This window comes from Triticum dicoccoides, chromosome 7B, assembly GCF_002162155.2.
Source record: "Triticum dicoccoides isolate Atlit2015 ecotype Zavitan chromosome 7B, WEW_v2.0, whole genome shotgun sequence".
Lineage (NCBI taxonomy): Eukaryota > Viridiplantae > Streptophyta > Magnoliopsida > Poales > Poaceae > Triticum > Triticum dicoccoides.
Window position 1 is genome coordinate 633,702,275 of NC_041393.1, and position 18,686 is coordinate 633,720,960.

At 47.7% G+C, this 18,686-nt stretch overlaps 1 protein-coding gene and 1 pseudogene across 1 annotated transcript; one reads left to right on the plus strand and one right to left on the minus strand.

Annotated features, from left to right (window-relative positions):
• Positions 1–709: 709 nt before the first annotated feature.
• On the minus strand, positions 710–5,883 carry LOC119341921 (ribosomal RNA small subunit methyltransferase nep-1-like). The gene is made up of 7 exons (XM_037613770.1): positions 5,585–5,883; positions 3,188–3,280; positions 2,526–2,670; positions 2,320–2,430; positions 2,149–2,231; positions 2,002–2,059; positions 710–1,119 (listed from the first exon to the last, which is right to left on the minus strand). The coding sequence occupies exons 1-7, from the start codon at positions 5,846–5,848 to the stop codon at positions 1,040–1,042; spliced, it is 834 nt and encodes a 277-aa protein (XP_037469667.1). The 5' UTR covers positions 5,849–5,883; the 3' UTR covers positions 710–1,039.
• A 4,352-nt stretch (positions 5,884–10,235) lies between these two features.
• Positions 10,236–12,661, plus strand: LOC119336518 (annotated as a pseudogene).
• The last annotated feature ends 6,025 nt before the right edge of the window (positions 12,662–18,686 follow it).

Consider the following 18,686-nt stretch of genomic DNA (forward strand, 5'->3'; position numbering starts at 1 on the left):
GTCGATCTCCGGCGTGTCAAGCCTCTCAGCGCATTCCAAATGCCCGTGAACCTACACTGAACATACTGTGTGCCGCCGTCTATGTTCACTTAGAATATTAAGTACAAAAATACATTTCTAGTAGCAGCAAAATCACTGATGCTGATGATGAAATTACGAAATATAGAGGCATGCATGTGCAGCCAAGGTAGAAGCTTTCCCATTTTGTTGGGTTTTGAGACACTAAACTAGCAGAAATTCAGAAGGGAAGCACATATCTGAAGAATGCTGACGGAATGGAGCACTCAATTCTGAGCTGGAGTGATTTCTGATTTATAACACCTTCCTTATGTTAAGATTAAGAAGAACCATATAATGCTAAAGTTCTCATTACTCCTAATAGTACTTTGGAATCAAATCAATTTTTATTCTGATGTTTGCCTGCTATAATAATGTGTATATTGCCAGAGTGATTCCAGATTTGTAATGACATCCTTGTATTAAGAAGATGCAATAATATTCTGAAGTTTACATTACTCTAAAACTACTGACACTTCCAATTTTAGAAAGTGAGCTACAATCGAATTAATTTGCACAGCCCCAACAAGCAAGCAAATGGGCCTTAGTAACATATACGAAGGTCGAAGGGTACATCCTCCTACCACCGCCCATCCTGGGTGGCTGCCAGCATGACAAGAAACTGTAACTGAGAAACAAAGATTTTGCGATGTAACAGAACAGCTTCACAAGATTTTACAATGTATATCATGTCCTTGTTAGGGTGCTTCAAACAAATAACAGAACCTTTTCACTCCAACCTGCTCAACTCAATGCAAATAATCATAAGCAACACGATCATCATGTATAGATACATAAGCGCTTCAAACATTCCATGTTAATAGTTTTACAGACAGAGCTTCAAGTCTCTCCACCAAAAGAATCTGCGGCAGGCAAGGATAACTCACCTACACTATCAGTTAACCATAGCGGTGCATATATTCCTTCAATGGATGTTCCACTTAGCTCATTAAGTTATATAAGGTTTGTTTCCAAAATTTCCTCACTGGATGTTCCACTTCTGCTCCAGAGCGGTGCATATTCTAGCTAAACAGCTGGCAGCACTGAGTGGGTGGCTGGAAACTGCAACGAGGTCAGATGTCACTACGGTTCAAAGAAAACTATGAACAGAAAATATATGCATCATAAATACAATAAATATAATTTGAAGACAATACTCAAGAAAATGAGAAAGTGTAGTACACCTTGAGACATAATATAATTACCTACTTGTCCATCCAAAGAAACTGCAAAATCTAAGCTTATACTTGTGAACTACTTAAAAGCATCCAGGAGAGGGATGGAATTTCCAAGTTATAAGCTTAGATTTCCCTCGTGAGGACCCACCCAGGACCTCGATTTGTTCGGTTGCCGTCTCTTCTTGTTTACGGTTTCTGTTTCTAATCCCTAATTTCTGCTGCTGCTGCCACTGGAATTTGTTGGTGTGATTGGGGCGAGGGCATCTCCTGAATGCCACTCCACGCGGTCATGTACCCTGGCAGCCCCCCATCACTCAAGATGCGGCCTCACCTACGGCAGGAGACGAAGATCCTTCCTATGGAGGCTCGCGTGCAAGCCGCAGAGGGGCAGAGCGCACGACCAGCAGAGCTGTTCTTTTTGGAACAGCGAACTAATTGGGGTTCTGTTTGGGCTCTACGTACTCAATTAGACCATAAATTTTCACCGGAATTAAGCCTGGTTAATTACTTTTTAATCGAGATTTAGGAGATTAACTTTCTGACTTATGCGGATGGATAATGATACCCTTTTCAATGTTTTGAAGGGAGGTGCACCGAACACCTCTCAATGAGAAGAGGAAATACAGAAAAAACCCTAAAATGTACTCCCTCCGTCCCAAAATTCTTGTCTTAGATTTATCTAGATACGGTTGTATGGAGGGAATATTAGGTAGTTCTCAGGACACAATACACTTTTCACACCAAAAGATCATATATGATAACTTACTCCGTATGTACTCATCTGTGTATTCATTGTCAATCTTTCCATGAGCCATGGCACCAACCTGGAACATTGCACAGAGGAGATGGATTTAGGCACCAGACGGTAACAGAGGATGGGACAAAGCTACAAAATAGCACAGTTTTTAATCACCACAAACACAAGGGCTTCATCATCACTGCATTCAGCAACATAGTCATTCAGTTCAACTGACTTATCGGCGCTATATGAAAGGCCTAGGCAGCAAATAGACATCAATCAGCTTCCGTGAGCCAACTGGTAAATATTTTACTTTTACTAATATCATACAGTAGAAATTCTCACCTATCTTCCGTGAGCCAACAGGTAGATACTGGGTAACAGGATTTTTAATAAGATTAAGCAGCTTCTCACGCCTCCCAAGAGCAGTAATGCTCAACTTTTGCAATAACTGTGCTGCAATGTCATATAAATTACTTGCACTTCAGCACAATTTCAGGATAGAAACACAAAGATGCACAGTGTTTACTCTTCTGCTATTCGTAACTTACACATCAACCCACAAAAACCTTTGGGCGTGCGTGGCAAGCGAACATTCGGCTTGACCTCAAATAACACCCCCTTTTCAGTCCTTACATAAACAGCTTGTAACCTCCCAGCCTTAGTTAGAGGGCTATCAAATATTGCCAATAGAGCCTGCACAACAATTTGGAAGAAAATTCAAGAAGTTAACTTTTAGAAACAAATCAGGAAGGAAAGAGGTAAATGATTGGCTGGCTCCATGGAACTTTTCTTTTGTCATAGTATGCAAATGCACTCCCTCTGTAAACTAATATAAGAGCTTTTAGATCACTAAAGTAGTGATCTAAAAGGTCTTATATTAGTTTTCAGATCGAGGGAGTACTTTGCAATCACATAAAGAGCACTTTTCAAGGCAACCTAACAACCAACTCAGGTTCTCATAGAGATCCTCAATTTGCAGGCCCAAACAGTGGTCAACCACAAAAGGAGAAGAAAATTGCTAACGCATATATGCATCATCTATGGGGAGAGAGAAGAGAGAGAGACAGTACACTACAGAAAATTCTGAGTCTGATTTCCTTACAATAAGAGTATACAACACAGATTACTAAATGGAAGATAAACAGAAAAGCTTTCTAACCATATGCCCTTAGTAGTCCAAAGAAATTAAAAAAACACGAATTTACAATACCTGGTAAATGATATCAGGCCTATAATCAGCAGGATTCCGATTGTGCTTCCTCAAATAATTCGCATGATCGTCCGAGTTCAAGATTTGCATAGTCTACACAAAATTAGAAGGAACATTTGTTTGGTGAAAAACATATTGATCAATTTAATCATCAGAGTGTTGGTAGGAAAAACTGACCACTATATAAATTATCAAATTGGTATAGAAAGCACTTGCACTTTACATCCTAGCAGCCACTAATTTTACATCCACATAAACAACTAATCAGGAGTTTCAGGACCAGCCTACCCATACACACGATAGGCACCAAAGATTAAAGAATGAAACAATCTTTTTTTTGCGGGACAATAAATACAGTCAATTTAATTATCCTTGGAGCACCCGAATTTTGAAAACTACGGAATCAGATTGTGTATTGTTGCTTTACTTTTTCCGGTAAAATTGATACACTAAAAAAATAGGATTATTGCTGATACTCAAGATTCCAACTCTAGTGGAACTCCTAAGGGCATCTCCAGCCGCGCCCCGAAGGCCTCCCCAGGCGTTTTTTCCGCGCCGGCGCCGAAAAAACGGCTCAGTCGCGCCCCCAGGAGCCCGATTTTCGCTGGTTTGGGCCGAAAACAGCGCCGACGGACCCAGCCCGAACCCGGCGCGCTGGGAGGCGCCCGGGGGCGCCGGGCGAACTGTTTTGGCGCGAAAAAGCCGCGGACCCGCCGCGTCAGCGACACGGCTCTCTTCTCGGCTCTTCGTCGTCCGCATCGCCTCGTTTCCCGTGGTGAATCAATGCCAAAGCTGCCGCGCGCTGCCGCGCCGGTCAGCCTGCGCCATTGATGCCTCACGGGCGGCGCAGTGAAGACCGGACGACGCGCGTCCCTCGCCCTCCCTCGCCCACCACGCGTACACACGGTGGCACGCGCGTGGGCGGCACCTCGGCCTATATATGCCGCGCCCCGACGCACTCGTCGGCTCGCACACTCTCCCGTCGTCGTCGTTCCTCCCTCTCCTCTCCTCTCTTTCGCCGTCTCCAGTTCACACCCATGGCCGCGCGTTTCCCAGGCGACGGCGCGGCGGCGAACGGCTTCGGCCGCCACCATCTTCATGAAGACGAGGCTCGCCTCCTTTACGAGGCCGAGTACCCGGTCCCGCAGGACATGCGGGTGCCGGGGCGTGGAGGATCAGCGCGGGCGGCGTGCCGGTGCCCCCGGTACCCACCGGTGCGGCGCGGCGTGCGGAGATCGCACGCATCCGCTCGAACCTGCCGCGTGTGGCGAGGGAGGGGCCAAGGTACGTCCCCGACAACCCGCTCTGGGAACCGTACTTCCGCCGCCGTCACGCCCAGCAGCTCGAGGCCACCAACGGCGTCGTGCCCTCCGGCAGGCTCAACACCGCCGGCCGGCGTCGGTGGTGGGGCGTGCCCGGGCGCACGTTGGAGGCTGTCCTCGAGTACATCGAGGGCGGCAACACGCCGCGCCTCGAGTACCCCGATCCCCCTTCCTTCTCACGCCGCCGGGGAAGCTCCTGGACCCCGAGGCGCATGGAGACCCGCAGTTCTGGCGTCCACATCGGCGCCAACGCCCCGCCACCCACCGGCCACTTCGTCCTCGTCGAGCCCAAGCCGGAGCCGGGCCTCCCCGCGGAGTACGAGGAGATAGCCCGGCGCGGCTTCTCCGATGAGGACGCCATGCGGTGGGCGCGGGAGGACTACCTCCGCGACGAGACGGTCCGGCAGCGCCGGGCCCTGGAGGAGATCGCCGCCCGCAAGCGTGGGCGCGAGGACGAGCACGGCGTCGTGGTCCTCGACAGCGACGACGACGCCGCCGCCCCCGGACCGTCCAACCCGCCGCGCCAACCAGGGGAGGGATGCAGCAGGGACGGCGGAGGCGTAGGTGGGGGCGGCGGCGACGACGACGACGACGACGACGGCGGCGACGGCGGTGACTACACGCGGTTCTACAGCCTCCTCGTCATGTAGAACCGCGTGGGCGTGCGACGAGGCGGGCGGCGAGGGAGACGGCGGGGGTAGCCCGCGGTAGTTTCTTTCTTTTTTGTAAAATATGTTTAAGTTTGGACGAAATATGTTTAAGTTTGAGTTTGAACTCGCCGCTGTTTGTGTTAAAATTGAGTCGTTTTGGACTTCTTTGACTACCGTGGGCGCCGCGACTGGGGGCAACATGCCCCCAGTGCGCGGTTTAGCGCCGATGCGCCCTCAGGGGGCGATTTTTTGCCCCTCCTGGGGGGCCAACGGCTGGAGATGCCCTAAGATGACTTCTTCCAAGACAGTAGAAATCACAGTTAACATCAGAATTCTAATTGGGGAAGCAAAAGTACATCCGTCAGGATGGATTCGCGTGGGCCAGAGCTGTGAAACCAACAGAAATAACAGAGGAATCAGGATACCTTGCCGACTTTGCCGACCTCCAGGCAGGCCCTCTCGAGCACGAAGATCGCCCTGGGCCGCTTCCTCCCATCTACCGGCCGGGGCAGGACGGGAATCCCCTCCGCTACGACCTCCACGGTCTCGTCCTCCTCCGTCACATCCTCCTCTACCTTCCCTTCGTCGTCCTCCGGTGGTGGTAACTCCGCTGCGTCGTCGTCACGGGACGTCGCGCCGTCTTCGAGCTTCCTCTTCTTCTTTCCCTTCGCTGAGTACCGCCGCCCCATGTATCTCGTCTTGCTTCGGGGGGTTGGGGTTTAGGGTTCCGGGGATGCAACGCTTGTTCGCTAGGAGGGACTGTGGGGAACCAAAAGCGCCTTCTAGACACCTTGGCAGACGGGAAGGGCCTATGTATTTGCAATGACCGTGGGATTTGACCTCGATTTTTGTATACTCTATCTAGACCATTCAATTTGTGTTAAGATTCCTGCTATTCTTGGAGCATCTATAACAAACCCCGTAAAAAGTTCATCTGTTACGGGATCTTTCTATTTTTCGGCCCGAATAGATCCGGTAAACTTAGCCTGGCCCATAAATTTTTTCCAGGCGGCCCACATAACCATCCTTCCAGAGCTATATATACGGGCCTGGCCAGGATTTAGGGTTACCAAACCCTATCCCCCTGCCGCAAAAATCACCCACTTCGCCACTAGCCATCCCAGCCTTTGACGACAAATCCAGCCGTCGTTCCGCCGTTTTTTCTCCTCCTCCATGGTCGGTGCTGCTCGCGGGTATGGTGGGTCACCGCCGCGCAAGCTCGCTTAGCATGACGCGGAGGCCGGCAGTTCCTGCCAGCCCGCGGTCGCAATGCAGTGGCGGTCCAAGCTGGCAGGCGGCCGTGGCCGTCTCTTTTGCAGCAGCGGGCGGGGCGGCCACGACAACCTGTTCCTGCACATCAAGCGGTGATGGGAAGCCACTGCGGTGCTCACCGTCGTGGAGCGTGTGGTGTTGGCCATAGAAGAAGGCACTGCCGAACGTCTCCTCGCCGCCAAGGAGGAGAACACACTCGCCAACGCGTTCCGCAAATCCGCTAAGGCCTACTACCTCAGCTTAGATGAGTGAGAAGCCGTTGATTTTATGTGTAGTTTAGTTTCAGGTGTGATGTGCCTTTATTTGAGAGAAACAAAAAAGAAAAATTTCCTTCCACAAACTTTGATGAAAAATGGACGGTGTGGATAGAGGGTACATGTATACTAGTATGAGGGTGCAACTATAACTGTCCCATTTAACCCTACCTACACCCGCAACCAATCACTATAGTCAACTGCCACTTTGCCGCATAACAGGTTCTTGTGTGGAACTATGGATTTCTGACGGAAGAGCGAAAGAAGGTATCAAGAGTAAGGCTACATCGATGGATCATTACGGACATTCTACGGGATGGGTTTGACTTGGCAAGTTGGCATGAAGGGCCCTCACCAGCTGAAATTCAAGGGTGATGGACAGAACTATAGGAAGAGTCCTTTAAACTTGTTGTAACAAGCCCGTCGATGTGGCATTATTGGTATCAAAATATTACGACCGAATAACATAGTATATACGCTTAGGTCAACCAAAATATGGACACCTGTAGGGCCCAGCGTGCAGAATCCTATCCTATCTGACAGAAAATAGAAGCCACCTATTATAAACAAATATATATTATGGGACAATTAATAATTTAGGTTTTCGACGGTGTCAGTTAAGGATTTTTTTTGGCGACTTGCCTCCATAACACCCATCCTTTTTTTGGAATTTCATGATTTTTTTTTTCAAAATATGTGACCTTTTAAAAATCCGCAAACTTTTTTTAAACTCGCAAACTTTTCTCAAATCCGTGGATATTTTTCAAACCCGTGAACTTTTTCACATTCATGAACTTTTTCAAATTTTGTGATTTTTTTGAATGAGTGAACTTTTATTTCAAATTTGTGTCTTCCATCATATTCATGCAATGTCTTCAAATTTACAAAAAAATGATATCTATGTTTCTAAAACTCAACGGTCAAATTGTTAATGTTTGACCGGCTAATGGTTGATCGAGTGAACCAAGCTTCATTGCGATCGAACGAAGCTACGATGATCGAGGCATCGAGCGAACATCGTGTTTTGTTGGCCGGCCTAGGAGGGGCTTTTGCCGCCAGTAAGAGGACTCCTCCTCCCTACCTGATGGTCCCAAGATATTCGTGTTCAATTTTAAATGTCGTATTAATCTCAGCCGTGCCGACCAACCCGACCCTCATCCCCATCTCGCCTGCCCCCAACACAACTCCACGTTTGATCTTTCCCCTTGCCTCATCGGCTCTCTCTGCCAGTGACCTTCCACAACCGCGAGATTGACCATGCAGGTCTGCCATCCCATCCGATGGTTGCACCTGCCATTATGCACGGAGCAAGCTCGCCACCCGCTCGTCGTCTCGATCCTCTCCTGTGCTGGTCTACTATGTGCCTCCCCATGATGTTCTCTCCTACGTGGACAACCCAGAGACATGCTCTCAGGCTGTTGCACACTAATTCTAGTCCTGCTGCCACCATGCAGGAGTCAATTACACCAGTGGTGCTAGTACTTGGCGGGCGCAAACGAGTCACTTTGATGCTAGAAGTTGTGGCATACATCAAAATGGTGCAAAAACTTCTCTTTGACGTGCAAATACAGTGCTTATCTCATTTTTGCATACGGAACCCGCGCTGACTAGGCGCATGGGGCCTGCTGTCAGCCACTGGGCCAGGAGAAGGGCGTGTGTGGCTTGTTTTTTTCTAGAAACACCCTCGAAATATAACCTTTTCACAAAAAAAACCCTATTGGCGTAGGAGAGGTGCCATTTTCTTCACCTCTATGAACAATTAGTATTTATGATGCATGAAAAAATCTGAAAGCTTTTTCCAACATTATAGTTAGAATGTTTTGTTGTTCTGCATAGTTTGAAGTTCATATGTTATTTTACTTGGGGTAAACAATGAAGCGAAAAGTGTCTATGCAAATCACGATGCAGAAAACGGGTGGCTGGATTAGGGGTTCCATGGAGCTTGACCTGGGCAACAACTTTTCGCTAAGATTATGTATAAATGCTAGATATTCAAAGGGCTGACCAAACCCTTCTTAGTATATACTCCATTCGTCCCGAATTACTTGTGGCTCAAATGGATATATCTAGCACTAAGTAATTCAGGACGGAGGGAGTAGTACACAATGAATCGAAAGTGTTACTGTGAGCTCGAGCTCACCAAAGCTTGGGTGAACAACAAATTCTGAAGAAGAAAAAAAGCATTTTTTTAAAAAAAATGATTTTTTTTGCAAGAAACAGTGATGTTTTTTCCACACACGTGCAAAATTTTGCAATGAAATCATATTTATGCTGGTGTGGGCAAAAAAAACCGATGCTCCAAAAAACACTATTTTTGGAGCATTTGATTTCACATCCACGATTGTGATTTTCATGTGGAAAAAACATCAATGTTTCTTGCAAAACGAAATTCATTTTTTTTTTGACTTCAATACTATTTCTCCCGAATTTATTGGTCATCAGAACTCACATACTCCATGTCCATATCCGAACTCACGTACTCCATGTCCATGATGAACACACTATACTAGTTACAACTTAGTAGCAAGCATCACACCAAAACACATAATAAGTTCTAGTATAATGAAATTTGTAAAACTGATAAATCAGACACATATTTGTTTTTTTAGGGCAAAGCAAATGCTTTATAACTTAACGGTGCTGTGGTAAATCACCCAGAACACAATCAGTCACATGGGCTGGTACATCCGACTCCCATTCTACAAGTCTATTTGGTTCACAGGAGCGACCCAAAGTAGCCAGCTCGTGAGCGACAGAGTTGGCATTGCGCCTACAGACAGAGATTACAAATTTTGAACAATTTTGCTAGAACTCATCTAGATGAGATATAGTTTGGTCTCATTCATCTTTTATAGCCATTGGATATGATGCTATAAGATGCGTGTGTGCTGACGTGGGTTGTATTTGTTCTTGTTTTCAAAGTGAATGAGACCATATTATATCTCATCTAGATGAGTTCTAGGTACTCCCAATTTTGAAAACCACATCTTCATTTGATACTTAGTGTCCTCAATAACTGCTGAGTATGCCGACGAGTCCGCCTTGTGCACATCCAGGGCTTCCCGTAGTAGCTGAGAATCAGTCTCGAAGATCACCCGAGTCACGCCCATGTCCGCCGCCATAGAAACAGCTTGTGTCATAGCAAATGCCTCAGACACATATTTGTTTGGCCAGTGAGAACGAAACGTCTTCCAGCTGCCGGAGCCGACGGAGCAGGATGTGGCGTGGACGGAGGGAGGGATGCTTGCGTTACGTACTGTCTCCACCGAATTATTTTCAACTAAATCAGTGGCGTTTCCCATCTCCACCGAATTTTTTCCACAAATCAGTAGATGTAGTACGTGGAGCACACCGTGGCCGCTCAAGCCGCAGACCAGTTCAAGGCCACACCAGCCATGCAATCAAACTACTAGTCTGTAACTCTAGAATACAGGAAAAGTAGAAGTCATATAGGTTATCAGTATGCCGGGGTCGCCGAGAGAGATCATACTTCCTCCTACCTGCCTGCAAATTCCATTGAGAATTCGCCGGCAAACGTAACGGCTCTACCATGTCGTCGCTGATCGTCATGGCCGCTTTCGTAGCCCTTGCCTTTCGCTTCACAACTGCAGTGGGTGCAGCGGCGACAGTCTCGGTGCGCCGTCCGCTGCGGGGCAACGACACGCTGGTCTCCGCACAGGGCAAGTTCGAGCTCGGCCTTTTCACCCCTGCTGGCAGCTCCGGCGACAGGTTCTACCTCGGGATCTGGTACAAGAACATCCCTGGCCAGACCGTCATCTGGGTCGGCAACCGCGCGAGTCCTCTGTCTGGCCTCGCCTCCGCCGAGCTCCGTGTGTCCACCGACGACGGCAACCTCGAGCTCGTCGGTCCCACCGGTGCCTCCGCCACGCCCATGGTCGTGTGGTCTTCAAACATGTCTTCTTCCTTATTGCCAGGCTCAAACAACACGGCGGAGATCCACGACAACGGCAACCTGGTCCTTGTCGACGGCGGCAACTCCTCCAACGTGCTGTGGCAGAGCTTCGACCACCCGACGGACACGCACGTGCCGGAGGCGTGGGTCGGGGAAAACAAGCTCACCGGCGAGTACCAGGCGCTGACGTCGTGGCGGAATGCCCAAGACCCCGCGCCGGGGATGTTCAGCGACACCCTGGACCCCAACGGCACCAGCGAAATCTTCTTCATGTGGAACCGCTCCTACGTGTACTGGCGGAGCGGCGTCTGGACGGGGAGCTTCTTCGCGAGGCTGCCAGAAGCGCCGAAAAACTTCATCTACAAAACGACTTACGTCGAGACACCGGCGTATCGGCGCTTGATCAACGTGCTCTACGACAACGCAACCATGGCGCGCCACGTGCTCGATCTCACCGGCCAGTTGAAGATGTACGTCTGGATGCCCACGAGCCAGAGCTGGCAAGTCTTGTGGACCGCGCCCATGGTGTCGTGCGACGTGTACGCGCTTTGTGGCACGTTCGGCCTTTGCGATCAGAGCGGCAAGCTACCTTGCGGGTGTCTGCCCGGGTTCGCTCCAGTGTCGGAGCGGAATTGGACGCTCAACGATTGGAGCGGAATTGGACGCTCAACGATTGGAACGGATCGACAACGGATGGGTTCCTGGCACTGCCAGACGTGAAGCTCCCCGATGACTCCCCTGCCGTGGGCGCTGCCAAGAGCAAACTAGAGTGTGAATCGACTTGTCTAAAGAGCTGCTCTTGCCAGGCCTACGCCTTCTCTGCCGGGGAGTGCACCGTCTGGCACGGAGAGCTCCGCAACCTTCAGCGACTCTATGTGGACTCCGACAGCCCCGGGGCAGACCTTTATGTTCGGCTTTCAGAAAGAGGATTGCAAGACCTCCGTAGCAGCGTAGACAGGAAGAAGATGGGGAGAAAGTTATGGCTTGTTCTTGGCATCGTATTGGCCGGTGTTGCAGCAGTGGGTGCGTCGGCCATAGTAGCCTGGAGGATTGTTCTTGCCCGGAGGAGGAGATTGACTAAAATGGCAAACGTGAATGGATCCTCCTTGGTCGTGTACAGCTATGGCGACCTGCGTGCTGCCACGAAGAACTTTTCCGACCGGCTCGGCGGCGGAGGCTTCGGGTCGGTGTACCGCGGCGTCTTGAAGCAGCATAAGGGAGACAACTCGACCCATGTTCAGATGGCAGTCAAGAAGCTGGAAAGTCTCGGGCGGCAGGGCGACAAGCAGTTCCGGACGGAGGTGAGCACCCTGGGGCTTATCCATCATGTCAACCTCGTCCGGCTCCTCGGGTTTTGCTCATCGGGCGACGAGAAGATGCTCGTCTACGAGTACATGCCCAGAGGCTCCCTCGACGGCCTCCTCTTTCACGACGGTCCGTGCCTAAGCTGGCGCGACCGGTACTACATAATGATCGGTGTGGCGAGAGGGCTAGCCTACCTGCACCTTGGCTGCCGCGATTGCATCATACACTGTGACATCAAGCCAGAGAACATCCTGCTGGATGAGGACATGTCCCCAAAAATCGCCGATTTCAGGATGGCAAAGCTGGTGGGGAGGGACTTCAGCCGCGCGCTGACGACGATGCGGGGCACCATCGGGTACCTGGCGCCGGAGTGGATCTCCGGGCAGCCCATCAGCACCAAGGCAGACGTGTACAGCTTCGGGATGGTGCTATTTGAGCTCATCTCAGGACGACGAAGCTCCGAGGGGTACAACATGACGGAGGCGGCAGGGAGTAGGAGTAGTGATTCGTGGACCTTCTTCCCGGTGTGGGCCGCAGGAAAGATTGTTGAAGGGGAGGTGGGCGTCGTGGCTGACCCGCGGCTGCACGGCCAGGTGAGGCCGGAGGAACTGGAGCGGGCGTGCAGGGTGGCGTGCTGGTGCATCCAGGACGAGGAGGTGTTGCGGCCGACCATGGCCCAGGTCGTGCAGGCGCTGGAGGGTGTCGTCCATGTCCACGCGCCGCCGGTGCCGCGAGTGCTACAGCACATCGTCTCATGAGCTCACGCAATTCACACGCCGGGACTGCGCGAATCTTCTCATGAGTGAATCAATTTTACAAGAGGCGTAGATGGCAACACAAAGAATTTATCGTGCCATTCAAGAATACAGATCAAATTTGAGTATCGCCACCGGTGACAGGAAGAATTGTTTTAGTACTTCCTCCGTCTTTATTACTCCGCCTACTAGTTTTGACGTAAGTCAAACTTTATACCATTGTTTGATCAAGTTTATCGAAAACAATTTAAACTTTCACAATACAAATATATATGGTATGTAAATATATTGGATCATGATTCTAATTGTTATTGATTTGGTATTGCGGATGTTAATAATTTTTTATATAAACTTGGTAAAAATTGACAAAGTTTGACTTGATATAAAGCTAATATGCGAAGTAAATGAAAATAGAGGGTGTTCTACAAATTGTCATATTATATCTCGGTTCAAATTTCATTTTAGCTGCGTATGGAGTAATCAAATTTGGGATTGACTTGAAGCAATATTGTCGCAGTGGTGTGTCGATGCTAATGGAGGCATATGGTCGCTAGAGAAGTAAACATAAATGATTTAGATTGGAGACTTAAGATGGATCCCTCTCTCATATTTTTCATCAGTTAATGATATTTTGTTCTATATTTATTATAAAACATGGCCAACTTATGTTTTAAATAGGAGAAACATTTACATATTTTATATGTCATCAAGAGTCGTTTCATAATACATAAAATAAAGACGGCAATTTTAAAGTGTATATATTATATAGATACACTCCAATTTATATAACAAATTTAAAAAATGGATTACCGTAAAACATCACTACAACAAATTTAATATGTCAATCTTGCACAAAGTTAGAAATTTACCTTCTTTTGCGACGAGCTAATTTACATACGCCTACACAAAAAAAGGAACTATTAAATCTAGGTTTTTAATTTAAAAAAGGATAACAAAACAATATGATAAAAATGCCAGAAAGATGATTCGAATATAATTGGCAGGACACAAATGCATAAAAATACAGTTAAGTTAATGATTAATGCACAATATATATTTTATATGTCAATAGAGAAACAAATATACATTTTCTCTTTAGACAAATCAACTAATATATTCCTATTCTTAAACTATATAAAATCCTAGCCCAAGCATTGAGTGGGTCACTTTGCTAGTTTAGATAACCAATTTGTTCTTAATATATAGCAGTGGTACATAAAACCTTGGATTTCAAAATAATATAGTACTCCTCATCAAAAAAAAGTGTTGCTGATTTATTACAATTGTACTGATAAATCAATAACACTTATTTTGGGACAAAGGGAGAACCGGGTGTCACCCTGTTGGCTATAGGATAGCATGGAGCTATCTAGCCCACCCGGCTTCGAGTCACGGAGTGACCTGTGCTGCTTAAAGTTTCTTCTATAAAAATATACCCCCAATGAATAATACCTCTGTCCTGGTTTATTAGTCCCCTTTGTATTCTGTGTCTAATTTAGACCTTAAATTTAACTAACAAAATGTTAATGCATATCATACAAAATAATATAATTAGAAACTATGTTAAAGTAAGAAGTATGGTATATTTTTTATGACATGCATTGACATTTTGTTAGTTAAATTTATAGTCAAAATATGACACAAAATACAAAGGGGACTTATAAACCAGGACGGAGGTAGTAGTTCTGGATGGTCTGGGTTTTTTTGGGAAAGGAGGAAGTAGTTAAATATAGCATAAGGAACACACTATATTATTTATTTTGCGGGTAACGCACTATATTTCCGAAAAAGGCTTTCACCCCGCTTTATATATAAAGCACCGATCATCAAGCACCGAGTACAAACGCACGCCACCATAACACACGCACATACCCAGGACAGGATACATAGGCACTGAGCGCAACAACACCACCCCTAGCACTACTACCACTAAGAGATGCAACTATATATGGCGAACCATGCGCTTCAAGGCGGCGCCTTCAGAAAGGGTACAACACCAGAGCGCCGCCATCGCCCGATCCAGGAATCAGAGTTTCCCCTGGAGTCACATGACGGGCAATGAGAGCCGCGACGACGCCTTCATGAAGTGAACGATCACTAATAGAAAAAGGGCCATTCGTCCCGGTTCGTGAGGGCCATTTGTCCCAGTTCCCGAACCGGGAATAAGGGTCGTAACTAAAGCCCTATACCTTTAGTCCCGGTTCCCTCAAGAACCGGGACAGATGGGGCTCCATGTGGCCACTGCGGCTTGCCCAGGCAGGGGGGGCTTTTGTCCCGGTTGGTCCCACCAACCGGGACCAAAAGGCTTCCACGCGTCAGTAGTTCAGGGGCTGGTTTTTTTGTTTTTTTAAAGGGGGGGTGGTGGGGGGTTTTGGGGGGTTTTGTAGGGTTAATTTAGGGGTTTCATATATTGTGTTAGCTAGCTAATAGAGAGGAGTGTCCTCTCTTATCTCCGTGCTTGGTCGACGCTACATATAGAGAGGACTCGACACGCTAGCTAGCTAGTAAGCAAATGAAGGAAACCGTTAAGTATAGAAGATCGTCATGAACATATACACAGAGAGAAGTGATCGACCTCTCCTTCTCCGATAGATTGGTCGAACAACAAGTTTTCGTATATCTATCCGACGTTACTGGCTACATATATATATACAATATAAGATCTTTTACGTCCCCTAACATCTGAACTCAACTTCCACATGGTATTCTCCGTGTTTGTCGATGACATGGTCAAGAAAGAATCCCGCCAATTCCTCTTGAATTGCTCGTATGCGATCTTGTGGTAGGAGTTCATCCCGCATCTGCCACATCTAATTTCAAGAAGGGGGTCAATACATATATATGAATGAAGACACAAATGATGGTAATAAAATAAAATTGTGAATATTATTGCTTACACACTTCATATTGTTGTTTAGAGTAGCCCCGCTCACAGGTGGTGTGGTGGATGAACTCGCAAATGTAGTATCCACATAAATCATTCCTGGGTTCCTGCCACAACCACTTTACAAGAAATAGAGGTCAATCAAACTGATAAGCAAGCATGCTAAATGGTCTTGATGAAACTAGCTAGAATCAATGGGAGATGCGCGGAACTAGCTAGTAGCTAGTACTTACTTTTGAGTGGTCAAATCGCAGTTGCGCCGACAGTCCCGGAGCTTGTGCAGTGAACTTTTTTCAAACCCTACCAGACAAAGAAAACAATTAGTTGATATCAGGAAATGAACAAAGTTGCCGATATGGTGCGATAATGATCGATTGAACTTACTTCTCGAGCATTTTTGTCATGGTTGCATACTCCTCCGGATTTTTTCGTTTGGAGTCTATGACGGTTACTAGTCCCTGCTCAAGCTTAATCTCTAGCAGAATAAAGTAGAAGCTATGCATGCATGCATAACTCATCAATTACATTACTATAACCTCGAGTAATAAGGGAAACTGAATATGCACAAGACAGTAACACTCACTTGTATTCATAAGGAAAGAGTATTGTAGCTTTGTTTTGATTTCGAAGTAACATGCGAGCAAGTTGGCCTCAGTTTGTCTGGCATCATGTTTAACACTCCATTCATCCATGAGATTTATGTTAATGAACCCAATATCACCTACTTGTCTTTTTTTTCAATTCGGCTATATTCAATCTGCATAATATAGTGAGGATAATTATATATACATGCAATGAAAGAGCTGAGCAATATATAGAGACTTAACTAATTACAGAGAAGTAGTACTTATAGACAGTAACAAGTGATGATTGTTTTATCGAGGGCCTTTTGATTGAAAAACTGGAAGAACTCCTCATATGGAACTAACAACAGATCAATTGCAACGAGGTCATGCTCCTCTTTAACTATCAGCGACAAAGTATTTTTCCTAGACTTCCTGCAGATGTCCATGTACCAATCATGGAATCTTCGTATCATCGTTCTTAGGGAAGTACCAGGTCTGACGAGAGGCTTCCCGTGATCGAATCTTAATGTGTCCACCTCCATTGTTTCAAAAAAAAATTGCATCGTCGTCGGTCATGTAATCTCCAGGATTGGTACCGGGCAACATCCCCGGAAGATTAGCGATGATATCGCTAGATACATTGAGCGGGGGGCACGATTGCTTCGCTTGTTCGCCGAGCTGGGGAATTTTTTCCCTTTTCTTTGTTCTGCTAGCCTTTGATCAATGCAACTACTTCCAGACCGCTCCGCTTCCTTATATGTACTGCTAAACACCGGAGCAGCCGGAGTGGCTGCAGCTATCTTCTCTCGTTGCTGAAGAGGCAGAGCAGCCGGAGGCGGACTGCTACAACGCGCCGGAGCAGCCGGAGCGGCAGCGTCGATGTTTCGCTGTCGCTTATGAGGCGGCGGAGGAGGAGGCGGGCTGCTCGGACGCGCCGGAGCATGCGGAGAAGGAGACGGAGTATTGCTGCCCTCACGCGCCAGAGCAGGCGGAGAAGGAGGCGGAGTACTGCCGCCCTGATGCGCCGGAGCAAGAGGCGGCGTGCCGTGATCACTCGCCCGAGGAGGAGGAGGAGGCGGAGGAGGCGGAGTGCCCAGCTGACTAGCAGGAGCCGTGAAGCTCAGAAGCTTGATGTGCTCCTTCAGTATGCATAGCAAGACCCAGCCGAGTCTCCCCATCACCTGTAGGGTGGTCAAGCTGGAGCTCCTCAAATATCTCCGATATTTCGTCCACCATCACAATAGCATAGCCTTGTGGAATCGGACTACAGTGAAAAGTTGCTCCGGGTGAAGGAGGGAACACAGAGCCGACAGCCGCCTTGACTTTGAGTTGAAGCCATTGCGTCATAAAGTGGAACTGGTGTGAATCCGTGATAAAATCCATGGGGTAGCTAGGACCCGCCAAGTCAGGCTACTGAACAAGCTCAGTGGAAGCCACGCTGCTTCTCCGTTGAGATGGGGGGTATCTTCTAGGGTAGCTTCTTGGGCAGGATCTCGCAGCTGCTGGTTCTCAACATCTTGTTCCTCTAGCTTTCTTACCCTTCACTTAAGCTCCTACAGTTTGCTCTGCTCCACTCTCCTCCTCCTCTCTTGGGTTTTGTAACTGCCTGCATTGGGAAACCCAATCTTCCATGCAACGGAGCCTGGCGTGCCTTGTGTTAGTCCAGGATGCTCAGGATTCCCGAGGGCCCTTGTGAGCTCGTCGTTCTCTCTGTCGGGAACGAACTTACCTTCCCGCACTTCGTTGAGTGCTTTCTGAAGCTTCATGACGGGTGTTGCACGTTTCTCGTCCGTCCAGCAGCACTTCCCTGTTTCAGGGTCCAATGTTCCACCAGCCCCAAAGAACCAAGTCCTACAACAGTCTGGCCAGTGCAATGTCTCTGGTTCGACCCCTTTAGCAATCAGGTCCTGCTCAGCCTTGTCCCACAACGGCCGGGCTATGAGCTAGCCACCTGACCCCACGCGATGGTGATGCTCGTTCTTTGCAGCATTTATCTTGTTAGTCGCTGACATCTTCTTACTCCTCTCCGATGTCTTTTTGGCCACAAATGCGGGCCAGTGATCTCTTATCTTCTTAAATCGACCAGTGAATTCTGGAGTCTTGTCTTGGTCGACATACATTGTTTTCAACTCATTCTTCCACCTCCTGAATAGATCTGCCATCTTCTTGAGAGCACAGGACTTGACCAATGGCTCTATAACTGGATTCTCCAGATCCTCCTCTTCTGGTAGGGTGAAATTTACGTTCAGCGCTTTCCAAAGATCTTATTTCTGTCTATGTTCGACAAAAGAAACTTGAAGCTCTTCCTTCTTAGGCTCATTCCATAGCTCGATGCTGACCGAGATCATGTCCCTAACAAGAACCCCGCACTGAGCAAAAATGCTTCCTTGGTCCGGAGGGGTTTAATCATTGGCCATCGTGCGCGATTTCTGTGATCGTGAACCTTTCATACGGGCGCAACTTTTTCTTCGGGCCTCGTTTCTTTACTGAAGTATTGCTTGATCCGGAGGGCTATATAAAAAAAGAAAGAAGAGTTAATATATGTACATACCAAAAAACAATTAATGCATCAATTAGC